Consider the following 16,742-nt stretch of genomic DNA (forward strand, 5'->3'; position numbering starts at 1 on the left):
AGTTCACAGCCTGAATGTTTTTGACATTCCCACACATCAACAGACGGCTAAACATACGATGAGTGATGGTAGTGATGGGGAGGGTTGACCTCAGCCATCACCTCAAACAAACTGAAATAAGCAGCAGAAAATGGAGATGGAGCGCCCTCTTCTGGTCGAGGTGGTCTTCTCCAGCAACGTCCACCTGTGGAGCTATGAGCATCAAGTCATTATCATAAAAAAATAAGGCTTCCGAGTCCCCTTTCAGAAAGCATTTTTAAATTAATTTTATTAATTTATAGCTATTTTACAACAAGCGCTTCACTGAACTGGAACATTTTATTTCGCTTCATATTGTCATTATTGAATATATTTTTCTGCATCAGTTGACTTTGTTGTAACTTTGTAATCAGTCTTTTCTGTAAAAATTCATATACTTTTATAAGGAATATCACACTATGATACGGATGGCTGAGAGAGATATTAAGAAATACATTGAACTCTCAAAGAAAGAAACTGAAAACACATTATTCAATTCATGAGTGTGCCGTTTATGTGACTCCATCAGTGTGTAAATGTAAAGGCATGTGTGAACGTGCTGATATGTGGTGTGTATGTGTGTGTGTGTGTGTTGCCCCACTCAGAGTAATCAAATGTCGTTTCTGGGTTTGAGCAGTTGAACTGGGCTGCTTCTTTTACGTTCCGAAGAGCAGCGTGACAGCCAATCCCAAGTCACACTGCAACCCCGACTTCTCTATTGTATTTACAGCATTTGTGGCGAAGACCCAATAGCTGTCTCGATGCAGAAAAAGGAAAAGATATACAAAAATATGCAGACTTGAGATGGATCCAGTGACAGCCCCTAAATAAATAACAAAATTGAAACCCAAAAAAAACAGAAATTGATACTTGTCTTTCACCAGCCTCAGCTGCTCCATCTTGTGCTGAGAGTGAGCAAAAATAGACAATAAATATGAATGGTCACTTCCATCAATACTTCCGACCTGCACTCTTATAATTCAGAACATAGAAATTAATACAAACACTTACTCTTAAAATGTTGCCCTGGAGTCATTTAGCCTCCAATCGCTGCCTCAGCCCTGCTCATACCCACAGCAGTTTATGCCATCAGTGCAAACTTCACAGATACCATTTTAAACTTCCACATAAAACCATCTTCATTGCATAACATCATAGCAGTATTGCACTACATCTTCATGTGTGTGTCTCACTCTTGCACACAGACACACACACACACACGCACACACACACATACATATGCTCACATCATCTGTGTATGTATTGTACATCATAACCAGCGTAAGCTGTTATAAAGGATAGATATTCTCATCTAGTATCTCTATATTTTATACATATCACACACACGCTTCCCTTCCACTCACACAAGCAACAAACTCCCATATGCACACACATGCAGTCACAAAGACACACACAGCTGCATTGCACATAGTTTTCAATTAGTTTTGAAACCAGAGCATGTCTTATATGTCAGTTCAAAGCTCTAGTATGAGGTCTGCTTCACATCAGCTTGAACAGTTCTGTAGTTTTTTTTCCTCTGTAGTTCCTTGCTGCATTTTACAACAATAAAATGGAAAAGTGAGTAATCAACAACCAAAATGCAATATTACCCAAATAAAGTAATTGAATATTGTTTGGAAATGCTGATTTTTACAGACTTAGTTCTGTTAGAAATTGTAATAAAAAAGATATACATTTATATATATTTATATATATATATTTATATATATAGGTCATTGATATTTTTCTTTAAACATGACTTAACTTTAATTTGTGTGGACCTCAAGAGGGAGAAAGAAGCAGAGAAAAGTGGAAGAGAGAGAATAAAAGAAGACCTATTCCCCCCTCCTGCACAGAGTTTCCACACACACGGTAGTGCACGACTGTGCAGAGACACGCACACACTTACACAGACACACACACTCATGCCATGGCTTTGACCGCGGCCTCTGGAAACAGGGGTGTACGTCTGTGGCCGAGGGGGGTCTTCTGGAAGAGTCAGCGGCGAGTTGACTGCGGGGGCGCCGAGGCTGAGAGCTCTGCTGTTTGTGCCGAGAGATAACATTCATCCTGGGTTTCTGACCGGCGGGTCAGAGCGGCCGGTCCCCCTGCAGAGGAGTGAGGAGCGGGCCGGCTGAGGTCACAGCTCCACACGGATGTGGGTGTCACTGGATGGGTGTGAGATCATACCGGTGTGTGTGTGTGTGTGTGGGTGCGTGAGTGTGTGTGCAGACGAGAGTAGAGGCTAAAGCTTGATGTCTGAGCATGTGGTTGGTTCAGGACCAGCCTCTTGTGGCCTTTTTTCTCCTTTCCCTTCTTTCTCCATCAGATATGCTGACCCACACTTTCACAACAAGGAAGCAGAGATGGAGAACACACCTTACTTGCCTTTTTTTTTCTCTTACTCTTCCACCAAATTTCATCTCTGGTCTCTTATCATCTGTGAGGATGCATGCACAAAATCAGCATAATGAGGGTTTTTTTTTCTTAATCATTATTATCCGAACTGCCTTTTAAATAATGCCTCACAATATTCGAGATGAGTGAGAGAACAAAAGGTCAGTCTTGGCCACTGAGGTGTCATTCTGAGTTCACACCAGAAACCAAGAAAAGATTTTCAAAATGTGGCTCTTTGCTGAGAAAAGACTCCTGCTCAAGAGGGACTCAGCAGGTTTTTTGGGCCTCCCCCTGTTCTCAGTCTTCCCCCAATTTCTTTTCCTGAAACAAGGCAGAGCTGGCAGGAGGGGGAGGACAGGAAACCAACGGGCAATATAAAAAGAGGGGGCCAGGGTCTCTTTGAGCTCCTCCATCTCCACGGCACTGGCACATGGAGGTGTTCAGTGTGAGGATGAGACTTGAGATGGGTGGGGGGGGGGGGGAGGGGGGGTGAGGCGGTCTTACTACCTGCTGGGTCACCCTCTACTCTCATTTAAGCCTGACCAAATACATCAAGACAGTGCCGAGATCCAGAAGAAGATATGGACTGCAGTTCACACCTGGCATCAAATTTGTGACTCAAATCTCCCTCAACCGGGACCTTCGTGATCAGATTTCACTTCATCTGCTTTTCCTCTAGTGGGAAACTGCAAATGCATCTTAACACATGTCAGACATATGCACACAGATTATATAGCATCACTTAAGTGTCTCAGAGATTTGGTTTCTCCTGTTTGGAATACAGTCAAAGCTTGTATGCAAAGTGCATTTAATGCTAAGTGTGAACGGGAAACTCAACATCCAGTCCTGCTTCATTAAAGTGGATTACCGATTCAATCTTTTCATTTCATATGTTTTCAGTTTAACAACCCCTCACTCTGCTGGTATCTGTCTGGTATTTGGGAATTCCTTCTTTGCCTCGTGGTCTCACTTCCTGTGTTGGGAGTCGTCTCTCTGTGTGTCGTTTGCAGTGATTGCCTAAGCGCTGACTTGGCTGGAGGACGGACGGACGGACAGGCAGGCAGGCGAGGCTGGCTTGGCTGTGAGCGTGGAGGGCGGAGGGCGGTGTCGGTCGGTGGCTGTGGTTGGTGGGGGGTCGGGGGTGGAGGGGGGGGCTGGGCCGGTGCAGCATCACAGCCTCTCCCGGGTGGGGATCCAGATGTAAGGCCCTGATTGCTCCTCAATCACTGTCTTTACTTTGTGATAAACCTCTTCAAAGCTGTCCCCTTCCACGACAGCTGCAGCAGGAAACAGCACGTGTGCCGGCAACGGGAGAGAAAGAAAAACAACAAACAACCGTGAAAAAAGACAGAAAGCGGTGAATAAACAAAGAGGAAGGATGGAAAACAGCAGGCAGATGAAAAATGGAAACATTGGGTGGCAAGATAAAGAGAGAGAGATGAGAGGAAAGGTGTTTAGAAGTTTTTCTAGAAAGCTTAGGAAATAATCAAGCATCAACATAGTTATTCAATACACACATGAAAGAACTGGAACTTCCCCCACGTATTCACGTATTTTATGAGCATTCATATTCTGTCTGCTGCTGAGATTTGCCTTAATTAGTCTTTTAAATTTTAAAATGCTCCAAGCCGGCATTGCTTTTCATATGCATTTATGCAGAGAAGCTGATCATTGTTGAAGCGGCTTATGGGTTTTTATTATTATTATTATTATTATTATATTTGTCAGGGTTTGACACTTCCCCCCAGTTTGAGTTTCAGTTCTGTCCCTCCTGTCTCCCATCTGCCCTGATTGTCTGCACCTGTGTCTCGTCGTGTCTCGTTATCCCCTCAGTATATCTGGTCTTTTCATTCCCTTGTTCCCTGTCGGTCCGTACTGTTTCTACCTCCATGTCTCCTCGTAGTTTTTCCTGATCCTGGTTTTTGTTGATCCTGCTCTGCAGCGCTTTTAGTTCTTGGTTTTTGTAAATAAATCCTTGGTTTTTGCAACTCCTGGCTCCTGCTCTCCTGCATTTGGGTCCTCAGCAAACCGACCCATGACAATATTGGTATGTGTAAAACAGGAAGAGTAAAAAAAATGGAACGCAGAGTACATTTTATCAGCTCTTTAAATGTGAGAAAATATGCATGTAATATGTTATTCTATTAATGCATTATATAGTATGTATGTTGTTAATGTGTAAAAGTTTTGCAGACATCATCCATTTCAGTCAGAGTGCAAACATACATTTATAAGTATATTTACTCTCTCGTGCTGCTATAAATGTTTGATGTTTGTGGACTGTTAAGAAGTGTATTGCATCATAAACAGTGGCGTGGTATCGGGTGGCACAGCTGGCACACGGAAAAATTTGATGCATTTTTTTTGTTATAGTTTTAGTGACATGTTGTACCGGTATTCTAAATCTAGGTTATTAGTATGTAATCATGATGTTCAGAATAATTCAAAATACGCATGTAACAACTGCCGTCAGGCGATGTGTCGCAGCACCTGCAACCGAGCGCATGAGTGTTATATTTCACTATGTTTGCTTCATTGGCCATACAATGTGTGTGTGGTTATGTTTTTCTGATGTTCTTTTTTAGGACACGCATAAAGTGTGGTTATTTTATTACTATTATATTATTATACTTATTATATATTTTTATTTGAGAGCACATCATATGTACTCTCAAACATGGATATGTTTTTTATATGTCAATAAAATTTGGCTTTTTTAACACAAATTTATTGGAAAAAACTCTTCAATGTCAAAGTGAAAACAGATTTCTACAAAGTAATTTCAATGAAATAAAAATATATAAAGAAATATAATTGTTTGCATAATTATTCACCCCCTTCAAGTCAGTATTTTGTAGATGCACCTTTGGCTGCAATCACAGCAGTGAGTCTGTGTGGATAAGTCTCAATCAGTCTTGTACATCTGCCCACAGCAATTTTGCTCCATTCTTCCTTGCAAAACTGCTCAAGCTCTGTCAGGTTGCGCGGGTATCGGGCATGAACAGCCCTTTTCAAGTCCAGCCACAAATTATCTATAGGATTGAGGTCTGAGCTTTGACTTGGCCACTCCAGAACATTAACCTGGTTCTTTTTTAACCATTCCTGTGTAGCTTTTGCAGTATGCTTTGGATCATTGTCTTGCTGGAAAATAAATCTTCTCCCAAGCCGTAGTTCTCTTGCAGACTGAATAAGATTGTCCCCCAGGATTTCGGTGTATTTTGCAGCATTCATTCTGCCCTCAATCTTTACAAGCCTTCCAGGTCCGGCTGCTGAGAAACATCCCCACAGCATAATGCTACCACCACCATGCTTCACAGTGGGGATGGTGTGTTTTTGGTGATGTGCAGTGTTTGGTTTTCGCCAAACATAACGTCTTGTCTGATGGCCAAAAAGCTCAATTTTGGTCTCATCAGACCAAAGAATCTTCTTCCACTTGACCATGGAGTCATCCACGTGCTTTTTGGCAAACTCTAGTCGAGATCTAATATGAGTTTTCTTCAACAGTGGCTTTCTCATTGCCACTCTCCCATAAAGCTTTGACCGGTGAAGAACCCGGGCAGCAGTTGCTATATGCACAGTCTCACCCGTCTCTGCAGCTGAAGCTTGTAACTCCTTCAGAGTAGTCATAGGGGTCTTGGTTGCTTCTCTCACTAGTCTCCTACTTGCACGGTCACTCAGTTTACAAGGGCGGCCTGATCTAGGCAGATTCACACAAGTGCCATATTCCTTCCATTTCTTGATCATTGATTTCACTGAACTCCGGGGGATGTTCAATGCCTTGGAAATTTTTTTATATCCATCCCCTGAATGGTACTTCTCAATAACCCTTTCCCTGAGTTGCTTGGAGTGTTCTTCTGTCTTCATGGTGTAATGGTAGCGAGGAGTACTGATCCACCAGTCTGGACCCTTCAGACACAGGTGTTTTATACCTCAATCACTTGAAACACACCCACACCACTCAGGTGATCTTCATTTCACTAATTGTGAGACTATTGGAAACAATTTGATGGACCTCTATCGAATTAGACCATTCAATTAAAAAGGGGGTGAATAATTATGCAAACCATTATATTTCTTTATATATTTTTATTTTATTGACATTACTTTGTAGAAATCTGTTTTCACTTTGACAAAGAGTTTTTTCCAGTACATTTTTGTGCTAAAAAAGCCAAATTTTATTGACCAGGATTGATTTATGAAAGCACTAAAAGGGTAAAACATCCAAGGGGGTGAATACTTATGATAGGCACTTTACATGCTTTGGAATTTTTGTGGAGGTGTAAAGTCCAGTTTTGTTGAAAATAAATTTGGCACACCCAGTCTTTGCTGGTGCACACCCAAAGTCTCTTTTCTGGCTACGCCACTAATCATAAATATGACATTGAATGTCATTGGTCACATGTCATGAACATAGATGATTCAATACTGTACGGTGTGTGTTTGCAAAAGATGTATACTGACAAATAAAGATTACTACTATGTGTGCCTGGGGAAAGTTGTTGAAGTAGAACATCTGCCTGTGAGTGGCTAAAGATCAGCTTTCCCACCAACAGGACAAGACTAGAAATTCTTTGGCTTAAATAAAAAAATCATGATAGCATGCATTTTTAGGTGGCACATGGATTTTGTATTCTGCGGAGGAATTTGAAAGGAAAATGTCATGTCATCTGTGGACTTTTGCTCAAGAGAAATTTATGCAATCGTTTGAAAATGACCCTAAACAATTTGTCCAGCCGCTTGATGCTGAAGTAGGAATGAAATTGTATTTTTCCTCACACAGTTTCAAGACTTGTCCTTGTCCGGTTTTAAGAGGGTTATTGACTGCATGTAAACGCAGTCAAAGACTATGTTTACATGCAGTCAATAACCCTTTTCTAACTGGAATATTAGCAATAACCCGGTTTTGCACGGCCATGTAAACACCAATAAGCCCTTTGAATAACCGGAATTTGCTCAGATTCCGTTTTTTTAAAAACCCGAATATGAGCCCTGGGTTACTCCTTTTAAACCTGAATATTTGGTCATGTAAACGCCTAACGGAATATCCCCATCAAAAGGAACAGGAATTTGTTTTCTGCGCATGTTCTTTTCGCAAGGAATCTTGGTCTTTTGAGTCCAGGAAGTTCTTATAAACATGACGAACGCAAGACCAGGAAGAGACTAATCACTTCATAAATGTAATGAAAGATATGAACATTTTGGCATTTGTAGACGGTAGAAAGTACCGGGATAGGAAGATTTACAAGAAGGTGAGCGAAAAGTTGCGCGAAGCAGCATTTGTACGAACGCCAGACTATTAATGAGGAAGGCGACGAGGAATAGTGTTAAGTCCTGGTGGGTCAGTACCAGCACCGACGTGCAAAAGAAGGCGAGTTCTACTGGGCTGTTGATTATCCACCGTGCTGCTGCTATTGTTGTTGTTTTGAATTTGGATTTGGATACAGGAAGAAGAAGCGGAAATGACGGAAATTGCGTCATGACACTGGTTTGATCCAGATATCCCAAATGATTAATCACCATGTATACAGGGATAACCCTGTTTGCTCACGCATGGAAACAGAATATTCCCAATGTTTCAGTAACCGGAAATATTGACCGTAACACGAATTTTGACTACATGTAAACCAGAGGTGTCAAGTAACGAAGTACAAATACTTTGTTACCTTACTTAAGTAGAAATTTTGGTTATCTATACTTCACTGGAGTAATTATTTTTCAGACAACTTTTTACTTTTACTTCTTACATTTTCACACAATTATCTGTACTTTTTACTCCTTACATTTTAAAAACAGCCTTTCATTTGGGCCTTTAAATAAAAACTATCCAGTTAAATTGCTCCATCTGGATAGAGTGAATTTGGTTGTGGTTGTTTCAGATGTTCTTGTCCAGTTTTGTTCTTACATCCGTTCCCTCAGATTCCTGCAACTAAACTTGGATGTACATTCCAATAAAGGTTAGGATAAATGATAACATGCCTCTGAAGTTTGACTTTTTGCACCATTACAATACTTATAGGCAACTAGTCATCATATCACCTGCTCTCTGAAACACATGTTAATGCTCAATAGTACACATATATGGTTCTTTAATATATTTGCATTATACTAACATTCATTTTCAATGGCTTTTGTCCTTAATGGCTTTTTTCCCCCTTACATTACTTTTATTTTTATACTTTAAGTAGTTTTGAAACCAGTACTTTTATACTTTTACTTGAGTAAAAAACTTGAGTTGATACTTCAACTTCTACAGGAGTATTTGTAAACTCTAGTATCTATACTTCTACCTGAGTAATATGAATGTGAATACTTTTGACACCTCTGATGTAAATGTAGTCAAAGTTTTCCCACACCACAGTGTAGCTTGGTACTTGGTCCCTCTTGGTCCGGGAGTCATCTAGTGGTCACATGACTCCACTGCACTCTCACCTGTGAAGCACTCTAGGAAGTCTTGCTCTAGTTTGAGGGCTCGGTCCATTCCTTTCCTGGCCTGCTCCTCCGTCAGACGAGTGTTGATTTCTCTGTTGAAGTCATTAACAAAATCTTGATTAGGACGTCCGTTTGTTTGTTTGTTTCAGGGGATATTCATTGAATGAACAGATTTTTTAAAATACATACAGAACATTCTCCAGTGACTTGGGTCGGACAAAGATGGCGATGGGATGAAGCTGAGCCGCTTGTAGTCTTCGCACGGCGTTGGCTGAGACGTCGAGGATGCAATGTTTCCCCTGCTGCTCCAAGGGGGACCGGGGGACCAGAAAGGAAGGAAATCATAAAGTAAGTTTGGTGTCCTCATTACTTTAATTTCTACAACAAATCCTGCCTTGAAGTCGGACCAAGCGTCAAGACTTTTGTAAGCCTTCAAGCTTTGCTTCGTGTATTTCCCCGGCGTAGAATTAAGTACATATAAATATCAGGAAACTGGATTTGTGGCCAAATATTAATGTCCATGGACCACTGGTTCTTGGTAACTGTACCAAATATTAATGTCCATGGACCACTGGTTCTTGGTAACTGTACCAAATATTAATGTCCATGGACCACTGGTTCTTGGGGTAACTGTACGGGTCACTGTCAAGTCCAACTGCCTTTAATTTAAGCCGATAATCGGCTGTTATCCCGTCTTCTCCACTAATTTCAGCCATTTTTGCCACTCAGTGCGAGTAAGAGGGCTGGTCCAGTGGGAAAGTGACGTCGATGCATACCCTCTATTCATATACTGGAGCCCTGACAATAATACTTGTGCTGTAAATAAGCATTGCTACTAGGGATGGGCGGTATGGACTAAAAAATGTATCACAATAATTTCTGGCACTAACGATAAAAATGATGATAAAAAAAAAAAATACCAATTCAACTCCACCTTTGTAACTATAAATCTATCTCGCTCTCAGATCCGCCATGTTTGTTACACAAAAACGTCATCAACCGGAATTTTTCTTTCTTTCTTTCTTTCTTTCTTTCTTTCTTTCTTTCTTTCTTTCTTTCTTTCTTTCTTTCTTTCTTTCTTTCTTTCTTTCTTTCTTTCAGGCTCATATCTTTCCTTCCTTCCTTCCTTCCTTCCTTCCTTCCTTCCTTCCTTCCTTCCTTCCTTCCTTCCTTCCTTCCTTCCTTCCTTCCTTAACGCAGAACCATAAATCCGGGAATTTATCGTTTTTACCTCGAGATGACAAATTCTTACCGTGAGGAATTTTTTTGACAGTTTATCGTGAACGGTAAAATATCGCCCATTCCTAATTGCTACCACATGTCAATCATTCTGAATCAATGATGAAGTCACCATGCTTTAGTAATATCTTTCTGTCTGATCTTTTAATGGAAGTACATTTGAAGGGGGGGATTTAGCTAGTAGATAACATGATAGATGTGAAGGTAATGATCTCATTTTAGATATTTATCATTGTCGTTATTTTCTATTTCCTAATGCTACACACCTGCTCAGCCACCTCACGGACACTCTGGACACTGGTCCCGTATAAGTGACTGTTGTACTGTCCAGCCTCAATGAACCGATGGCTTTGGATGTCCTTTTCCATCTGTTCCCGTGACGACACAAAATGATAGTCCCGCCCATCCACCTCGTACTCCCTCTTGGGCCGCGTGGTGTCTGTCAAAGAAAGAGCAAAAACAATAAAAAAGGAGCATATGTTTACGCATTCATGAATCTTAAAGTCCAAGCAATTATTTTTGCGAAGACATCACACTGAAATTGCTGCGGATGGCAGCGTTGACATCAAATTAAAAGCAGGGGGGACAGATCAGTTTCTGTGAGTGACAACATAATAACTCACGGGGGACGCAAGATCCAAACTTATCGGGGAACTCGGACAACAGGTCATCATTTATCCTGTCTTTCACCGGACCCAGAATGATGATGGGCCTCGCATAATGTACTGAATGGTGAGGAGAAGAGGGGAAAGAGCAGGATCAATCACAAAAGAGAGAGAAAAAAAGAATTATTATATTAATTCAGACATTTTGTATGGCCTTACCTTCTACTTGAGTGACGGTCTCATAACTTTGTGAGGTTTTTTTGTCTCTCCCTGGTGAAAAAACACAGAATAATTTCAAAATGAGATACAGGTTTGTGTCTGCATGTGTCCACCTGCAGATAAATTGATTTCACAAGTTAGGTCAAATACATGTGATGTCATTATTTATAAAAACAATCTATATGTGACAGGGTTAGGGGGAAAGTTTTTACTCCAGTCTTGGGAAACATATCAATGATGGTCATGTGCTTATATTTGGAAACTGCTGTAACATTCAAAGATCACAATGATGTCAAAAAGTATGGAAAAGAATAGTAGCAGGTAGAGGAAAGACTACCCAGAGTTAATCCCGTTAATTCCCTCATAACACAGATGTCTTACTCTTTTGAGGGATACAAAATGATGTCCTGCAGGGTGTAAATAGTTGTCATTTTAAACATAAACACATGCATTTGGTGCATGTGTGATCTGTGGTCCTATGTTGCAGTGTGATTTGTTATTACTTATCGTTATGTAATTTGTGTTAGAGGTGGAGAAGATCGTATTAGAAACACAACATTTGGGAAAGAGATCTATTAAGAGTAACTGACAGCACCTCCTGTGCCAAATTAAACACAATACAATTCAAGATCCTACATCGCATGCATTTTTCCAAAGCAAGATTGGCTGAAATATATCCTAACACAGATGGTGAGTTGTGACATGTGTGGAAACACTCCTGCTGATTTAACGCATATGTTTTGGTCGTGTCCTGCCCTGGTACATTACTGGTCCACCATCTTTAAAACATTGTCAGAAGCTGGATATTGATTTTCAACCCAATGCTGCTATGGCCATATTCGGTACTACAGGTATTAGACATACAACATTAAAGAAAAGCTATAAAAATATTATTGCGTTTACAACGCTGCTTGCAAGAAGAAGAATATTATTGTATTGGAAGTCAAAAAATCCACCCAAAGTATCTTTATGGTTTAGGGATCTGACGCAATTCATACAGTTGGAGAAGATCAAATATCCTCTCAGGGGGTCCAGGGACACATTGTTCTCTGTCTGGGATCGATGTAACTGCATATCAGTAAACTTAGAATTGTGCCCACTTAGATACCGCATAGCAGCCACTTACACTGATATTTGAGATGTGATTAATCACTTTGTCAAAGGTAAGTCAAAATTTTTTAAATAAAAATAACAATGGGTTTGGATATTAAAAGCCATAGTGCTGAAACATGGTGCTTTGTTGAAAGGACATCATCAGAAAGAAGCTACCTGGAGATTCAGATATATATATATATATATATATATATATATATATACATATGTTTGGATGTGAGCCCTCTGACCACTTATCCTTCATCTGCTTGATGCAGACTGAATGGACTGAATTTCCCCCTTTTTTATATGTGGTTGTGACTTGACAAATATTATATAATGACTTGCATGACAAGCCATATGATTTGGGCATCAAATAGTTACAAGCTGAAACTGTAGTTTACTAACACCTTTAAATTAGCAAACACCTGAAAAGTTATATTTACTACCAGTCAAATTCGACCATTCAAAAGGGGCAAAAACAGAGTGCCTGGATGTCTTTTTCTCATTGTTTAATGTAGCTTCTGAAATGTTTGTGGCTATGACATTGTACAGTCCTATTCCATTGAACCTATATTGTATGACTTCCCATGACTTCCCATTCCCATTCCCTATTGTATGAGGAAGTCTGGAGTGGCAGAGAAGTATGTTAGAGCGGTGCGGGACATGTATGAGGACTGTAAGACTGTGCTGAAGTGTGCTGTAGGTGTGACAGAGGAGTTCAAGGTGGAGGTGGGACTACATCAGGGATCAGCCCTGAGCCCCTTCTTGTTTGCTATGGTGATGGACAGGCTGACAGACGAGATTAGACAGGAATCACCATGGATTATGATGTTTGCAGATGACATTGTGATCTGTAGTGAGAGCAGTGAACAGGTGGAGGAGAAACTAGAGCGGTAGAGGTTTGGAAAGGAGAGGACTGAAGGTTAGCCACAGCAAGACGGAGTATATGTGTGTGAATGACAAGAACCCAAGTGGAAGAGTGAGGTTACAGGGAGAAGAGATAGAGAAGGTGGATGGTTTTAAGTACTTGGGGTCAACATTTCAAAGCAATGGAGTGTGGAAAAGAGGTGAAGAAACGTGTGCAGGCGGGATGGAGCGGGTGGAAAAAGTGTCAGGTGTGATGTGTGCAGGGCCGCCGCAAGGGGTGTGCGAACCGTGCGACCGCAGGGGGCCTCGCACCCCAAGGGGCTTTGCGCTATGGGCGTTTTTTGTTTTTTTTTCTCAATTGTTTTTTTCCGTTTTTTTTGTTTTTTTGTTTTTTCCCTTATAAATATCAACAGTCATGTTCCATTACAGACCTAAATGTGTACTAGTCTGTGCATATCAATAAATATATGTGCAATGATGTTGCACATATATATCTGTTGTTCAATACAACTGATCAGACCAAGCGCAGACACAAGCTGCTCTGATCCAGACAGGTGGAGTTGGAACAAACTGTCACACAATGTCGAGAGAACGAGACAGATTCGGGAAATTTCCATCAGGGGATGAAAAAAGAAAAAAACTAAAGAAAATGGAAGAGTTTAATGCCTCTCTGAAAGGCTTGTTTGATAAATTTGTTACAAAAATCACCGATCCGACCGGATCTCAAGCAGCCGCGGGGCTCCGCGTCAAGGCAAGAGATGATGATGAGGCAGGGGAAGGTATCCAGTATTTTGCTAATTGGAGAGTTAAAATTGCGCATATAGACACCTGATCCGACCCGAAAAACCCAAAAATTTCGCTCACGCGCGAGGGCCCCCGCCGGCCGTTTCGCACAGGGCCTCGCAAATCTCCCAGACGGCTCTGGATGTGTGATAAAGGAGTTTCAGCTAAAATGAAAGGAAAGGTGTACAAAACTGTGGTGAGAGCAGCGATGTTGTTTGGTCTAAAGACAGTGTCCTTGAGGAAAAGACAGGAGGCAGAGCTGGAGGTAGCAGAGATGAAGATGCTGAGGTTCTCTATGGGAGTGACCCGATTGGATAGGATCAGGAATGAGAACATCAGAGGGGCAGCACATGTTAGAGGCTTTGGAGATAAAGTCAGGAAGGCCGGACTGAGATGGTTGGGACATGTCCAGAGGAGAGATGCTGAATATATTGGTAGAAGGATGCTGAGTTTTGAAATGCCAGGCAGGAGGCCCAGAGGAAGACCAAAGAGGAGGTTTATAGATGTAGTGAAAGAGGACATGAAGGTAGATGGGGTAAGAGAAGAGGATGCAGAAGACCGAAAGGAGAAGAAGACTTCCCAACTCCCAACTCAAACCTCAGTAAGGCACTTGTGTTTTATGCTTTCTGCTGTTTCTGAGTTCTCTTTTTTTGGAGTTTGAAATCTTTTAGCAATGATAAGGTATATTTACATTCATAGTACTTACCTTGAGTGCTCAAGCTGTCTCGACCAAGATCCTGCAAGAGAGGTGAGACCAGAGATTAACGCAGAACAAATGAAACAGCCTCACGGAAATTGTTTCAGTGAATGAACATACCCTCTCTTTGGTGTTACCACGAGACCACTCTTTTCTCTCCACTCTGTGACCATAACAATAAAAGAGAAAAAGACAAAAAGTCAATTTGCTGATATCTCCATGTCAGGAAGAGTTTAAAAAAAAAAAAAGTAAATAAAACCAGCAAATGAAACTCAGATTGAATCCCACATGTTGCCAGTGAGAACTGTGCCTGACCTGTGCTTGCTGGGGATGAAGCCGACCTCCTCCGCCTCGTTCTGCGGGCTGACCTTGCGGGCCTGCCACCACTCTTCGTCTCCGCAGTCCAACACATGCAGCACATCGCCAAACCTGAATCCCAGAGCCTGACTCAGGAAGCCGCAGTCTGCTGTCTTGTCATAGTCAAAAAGAGCCCTGAGTGGTGGACAAGCAAAAGAACATTTGAACTTTTATTCAGCCAACTAAATTATATTCCAAAGTCTTGAGTCTTTTGTTTGAGAAGATTCATAAATTTAATTTTTCTCCCAACTGTTTAAAATTGTGTTGGTGTTACTACTTTTATGGATTCATGGGCTCTGTTTCTTACACTCTTTCATGGGCTCTGTTTCTTACACTTACTCCATTTTGTCTAAAACATAAATATGTATCCAGTCCTATGGATGTAGATGCCATAAAATCCTGATTTTGTGTCTCTTGCCAGTAGTTGTGCAATATTGGTAGTGGAATTGAACAAGATGTCAGTAAACGGATGAAGCAGCCAAACACTTCTGTACGCTTTCTGCACACCTACAAGGCTTGATTTGTTTGTCTACACTTGTTACCATGTAATGACAGAAATAGGGTCTTTTTTTTTGTTAAAATGCTTTTAGCCACCAGCATCACTGACTGCAGTTATCGAAATAGGAAAAAAGTATGTCCAACTTTCAATTTAGCACAGATCTGTTCATTTAAGTAAGTCTGTGACCTCCTGCTTTTGTCATGTTGTGCTATACGTTTGAGAACGGTGTAAAAAGCTCTTCAAGTCTGTGAACAGCTTTTTCTTCGGCACTAAGTGTTTGATCATTCATCATCAGGGCATGAGCTAATCATTTTTCAATTCTTGATTTTTTTTTTTGTTGATTTTAGTGTTGTTTCTTGAGGAAAACTGGTGCAGGAATATATTTGGTTTTGAGGATCCTGCTGTTCAACCACTTGCCACTGTTTGGCTTAAGGTTTTTCTCCCACTAGGGGAGTTTTTACCTGCCATTGTTATGTAATAATTGCTCGGGGGTTTATGTTCTGGTCTCTGGAAAGATCCTAGAGACAACTTCTGTTGTAATAGACGTTAAATAAATAAAATTGAACTGAATTGAACCACAAGAAACAACAGACACTGTCATCAACAAAAACCAACACTTGAAAAAAAACACTCTTCTGGGTCGGCAAAGAAGCTTCACAAACAAGGCAGGCTCAAGAAGATGGCAAGAGGTTTAGAAGGATATTACCTGATCCTCAACACCCAGGATACATTCCTCAGACTAAACCCATATATATATATATATATATATATATATATATATATATATATATATATATATATATATATATATATATATATATATATATATATATTTTTTTTTTTTTTTTTTTTTTTAATATATATATATATTTTTTTTTTTCTTATTTGTTTATATTTTAAATTACATTTTATTGGATTCTTTTTCAGTTATTTTATTTTTTTATATATGATGCGCTGACTGGAGAGCATTTTTAATTTTGTTGTACATAAGTTATAATGACAATAAAGATCGATCGATCGATCTATCTATCTATCTATCTATCTATCTATCTATCTATCTATCTATCTATCTATCTATCTATCTATCTATCTATCTATCTATCTATCTATCTATCTATCTATCTATCTATCTATCTATCTATCTATCTATCTATCTATCTATCTATCTATCTATCTATCTATCTATCTATCTATCTATCTATCTATCTATCTATCTATCTATCTATCTATCTATCTATCTATCTATCTATCTATCTATCTATCTATCTATCTATCTATCTATCTAAAAGGACTTTGATCCCACCAGGTGATCAGGTTGATCATCAGTTTATAGATGAAGAGGGTCTTCTAAGGGTAAAACCCAAATAAATATACTGTATCCATTAACATACGGTCTGAGCATAAAAGTAGGCTGACCATGAATATACTGTAACTCTTTCTTCTTAAACACATTTCCCTTTCATTCTAGTTCTGACTTAAGAAAATCAAATTACCTCATTAAAGGTTACATAAAATGGAAACCAAGTCTTGACATTTT

At 40.1% G+C, this 16,742-nt stretch overlaps 1 protein-coding gene across 7 annotated transcripts in view; it reads right to left on the reverse strand.

The window, feature by feature from the left end:
* Nucleotides 1-232: 232 nt before the first annotated feature.
* LOC133459580 (disks large homolog 4) overlaps nucleotides 233-16,742 on the reverse strand; it is a 155,619-nt gene continuing 139,109 nt past the window's right edge. For all 7 annotated transcript variants that reach the window (XM_061739673.1, XM_061739675.1, XM_061739672.1 and 4 more), the window contains 9 exons: nucleotides 14,665-14,841; nucleotides 14,470-14,512; nucleotides 14,359-14,389; nucleotides 10,908-10,958; nucleotides 10,707-10,808; nucleotides 10,350-10,522; nucleotides 9,034-9,146; nucleotides 8,845-8,936; nucleotides 233-3,692 (listed from right to left, as the gene is read on the reverse strand). In XM_061739673.1, the coding sequence (XP_061595657.1) occupies nucleotides 3,586-3,692; nucleotides 8,845-8,936; nucleotides 9,034-9,146; nucleotides 10,350-10,522; nucleotides 10,707-10,808; nucleotides 10,908-10,958; nucleotides 14,359-14,389; nucleotides 14,470-14,512; nucleotides 14,665-14,841 (889 nt within the window). In that variant the 3' untranslated portion in view covers nucleotides 233-3,585. The remainder of the gene's footprint in view (nucleotides 3,693-8,844; nucleotides 8,937-9,033; nucleotides 9,147-10,349; nucleotides 10,523-10,706; nucleotides 10,809-10,907; nucleotides 10,959-14,358; nucleotides 14,390-14,469; nucleotides 14,513-14,664; nucleotides 14,842-16,742) is intronic.

The sequence above is a fragment of the Cololabis saira genome, chromosome 14, assembly GCF_033807715.1.
Source record: "Cololabis saira isolate AMF1-May2022 chromosome 14, fColSai1.1, whole genome shotgun sequence".
NCBI classification, from domain to species: domain Eukaryota; kingdom Metazoa; phylum Chordata; class Actinopteri; order Beloniformes; family Belonidae; genus Cololabis; species Cololabis saira.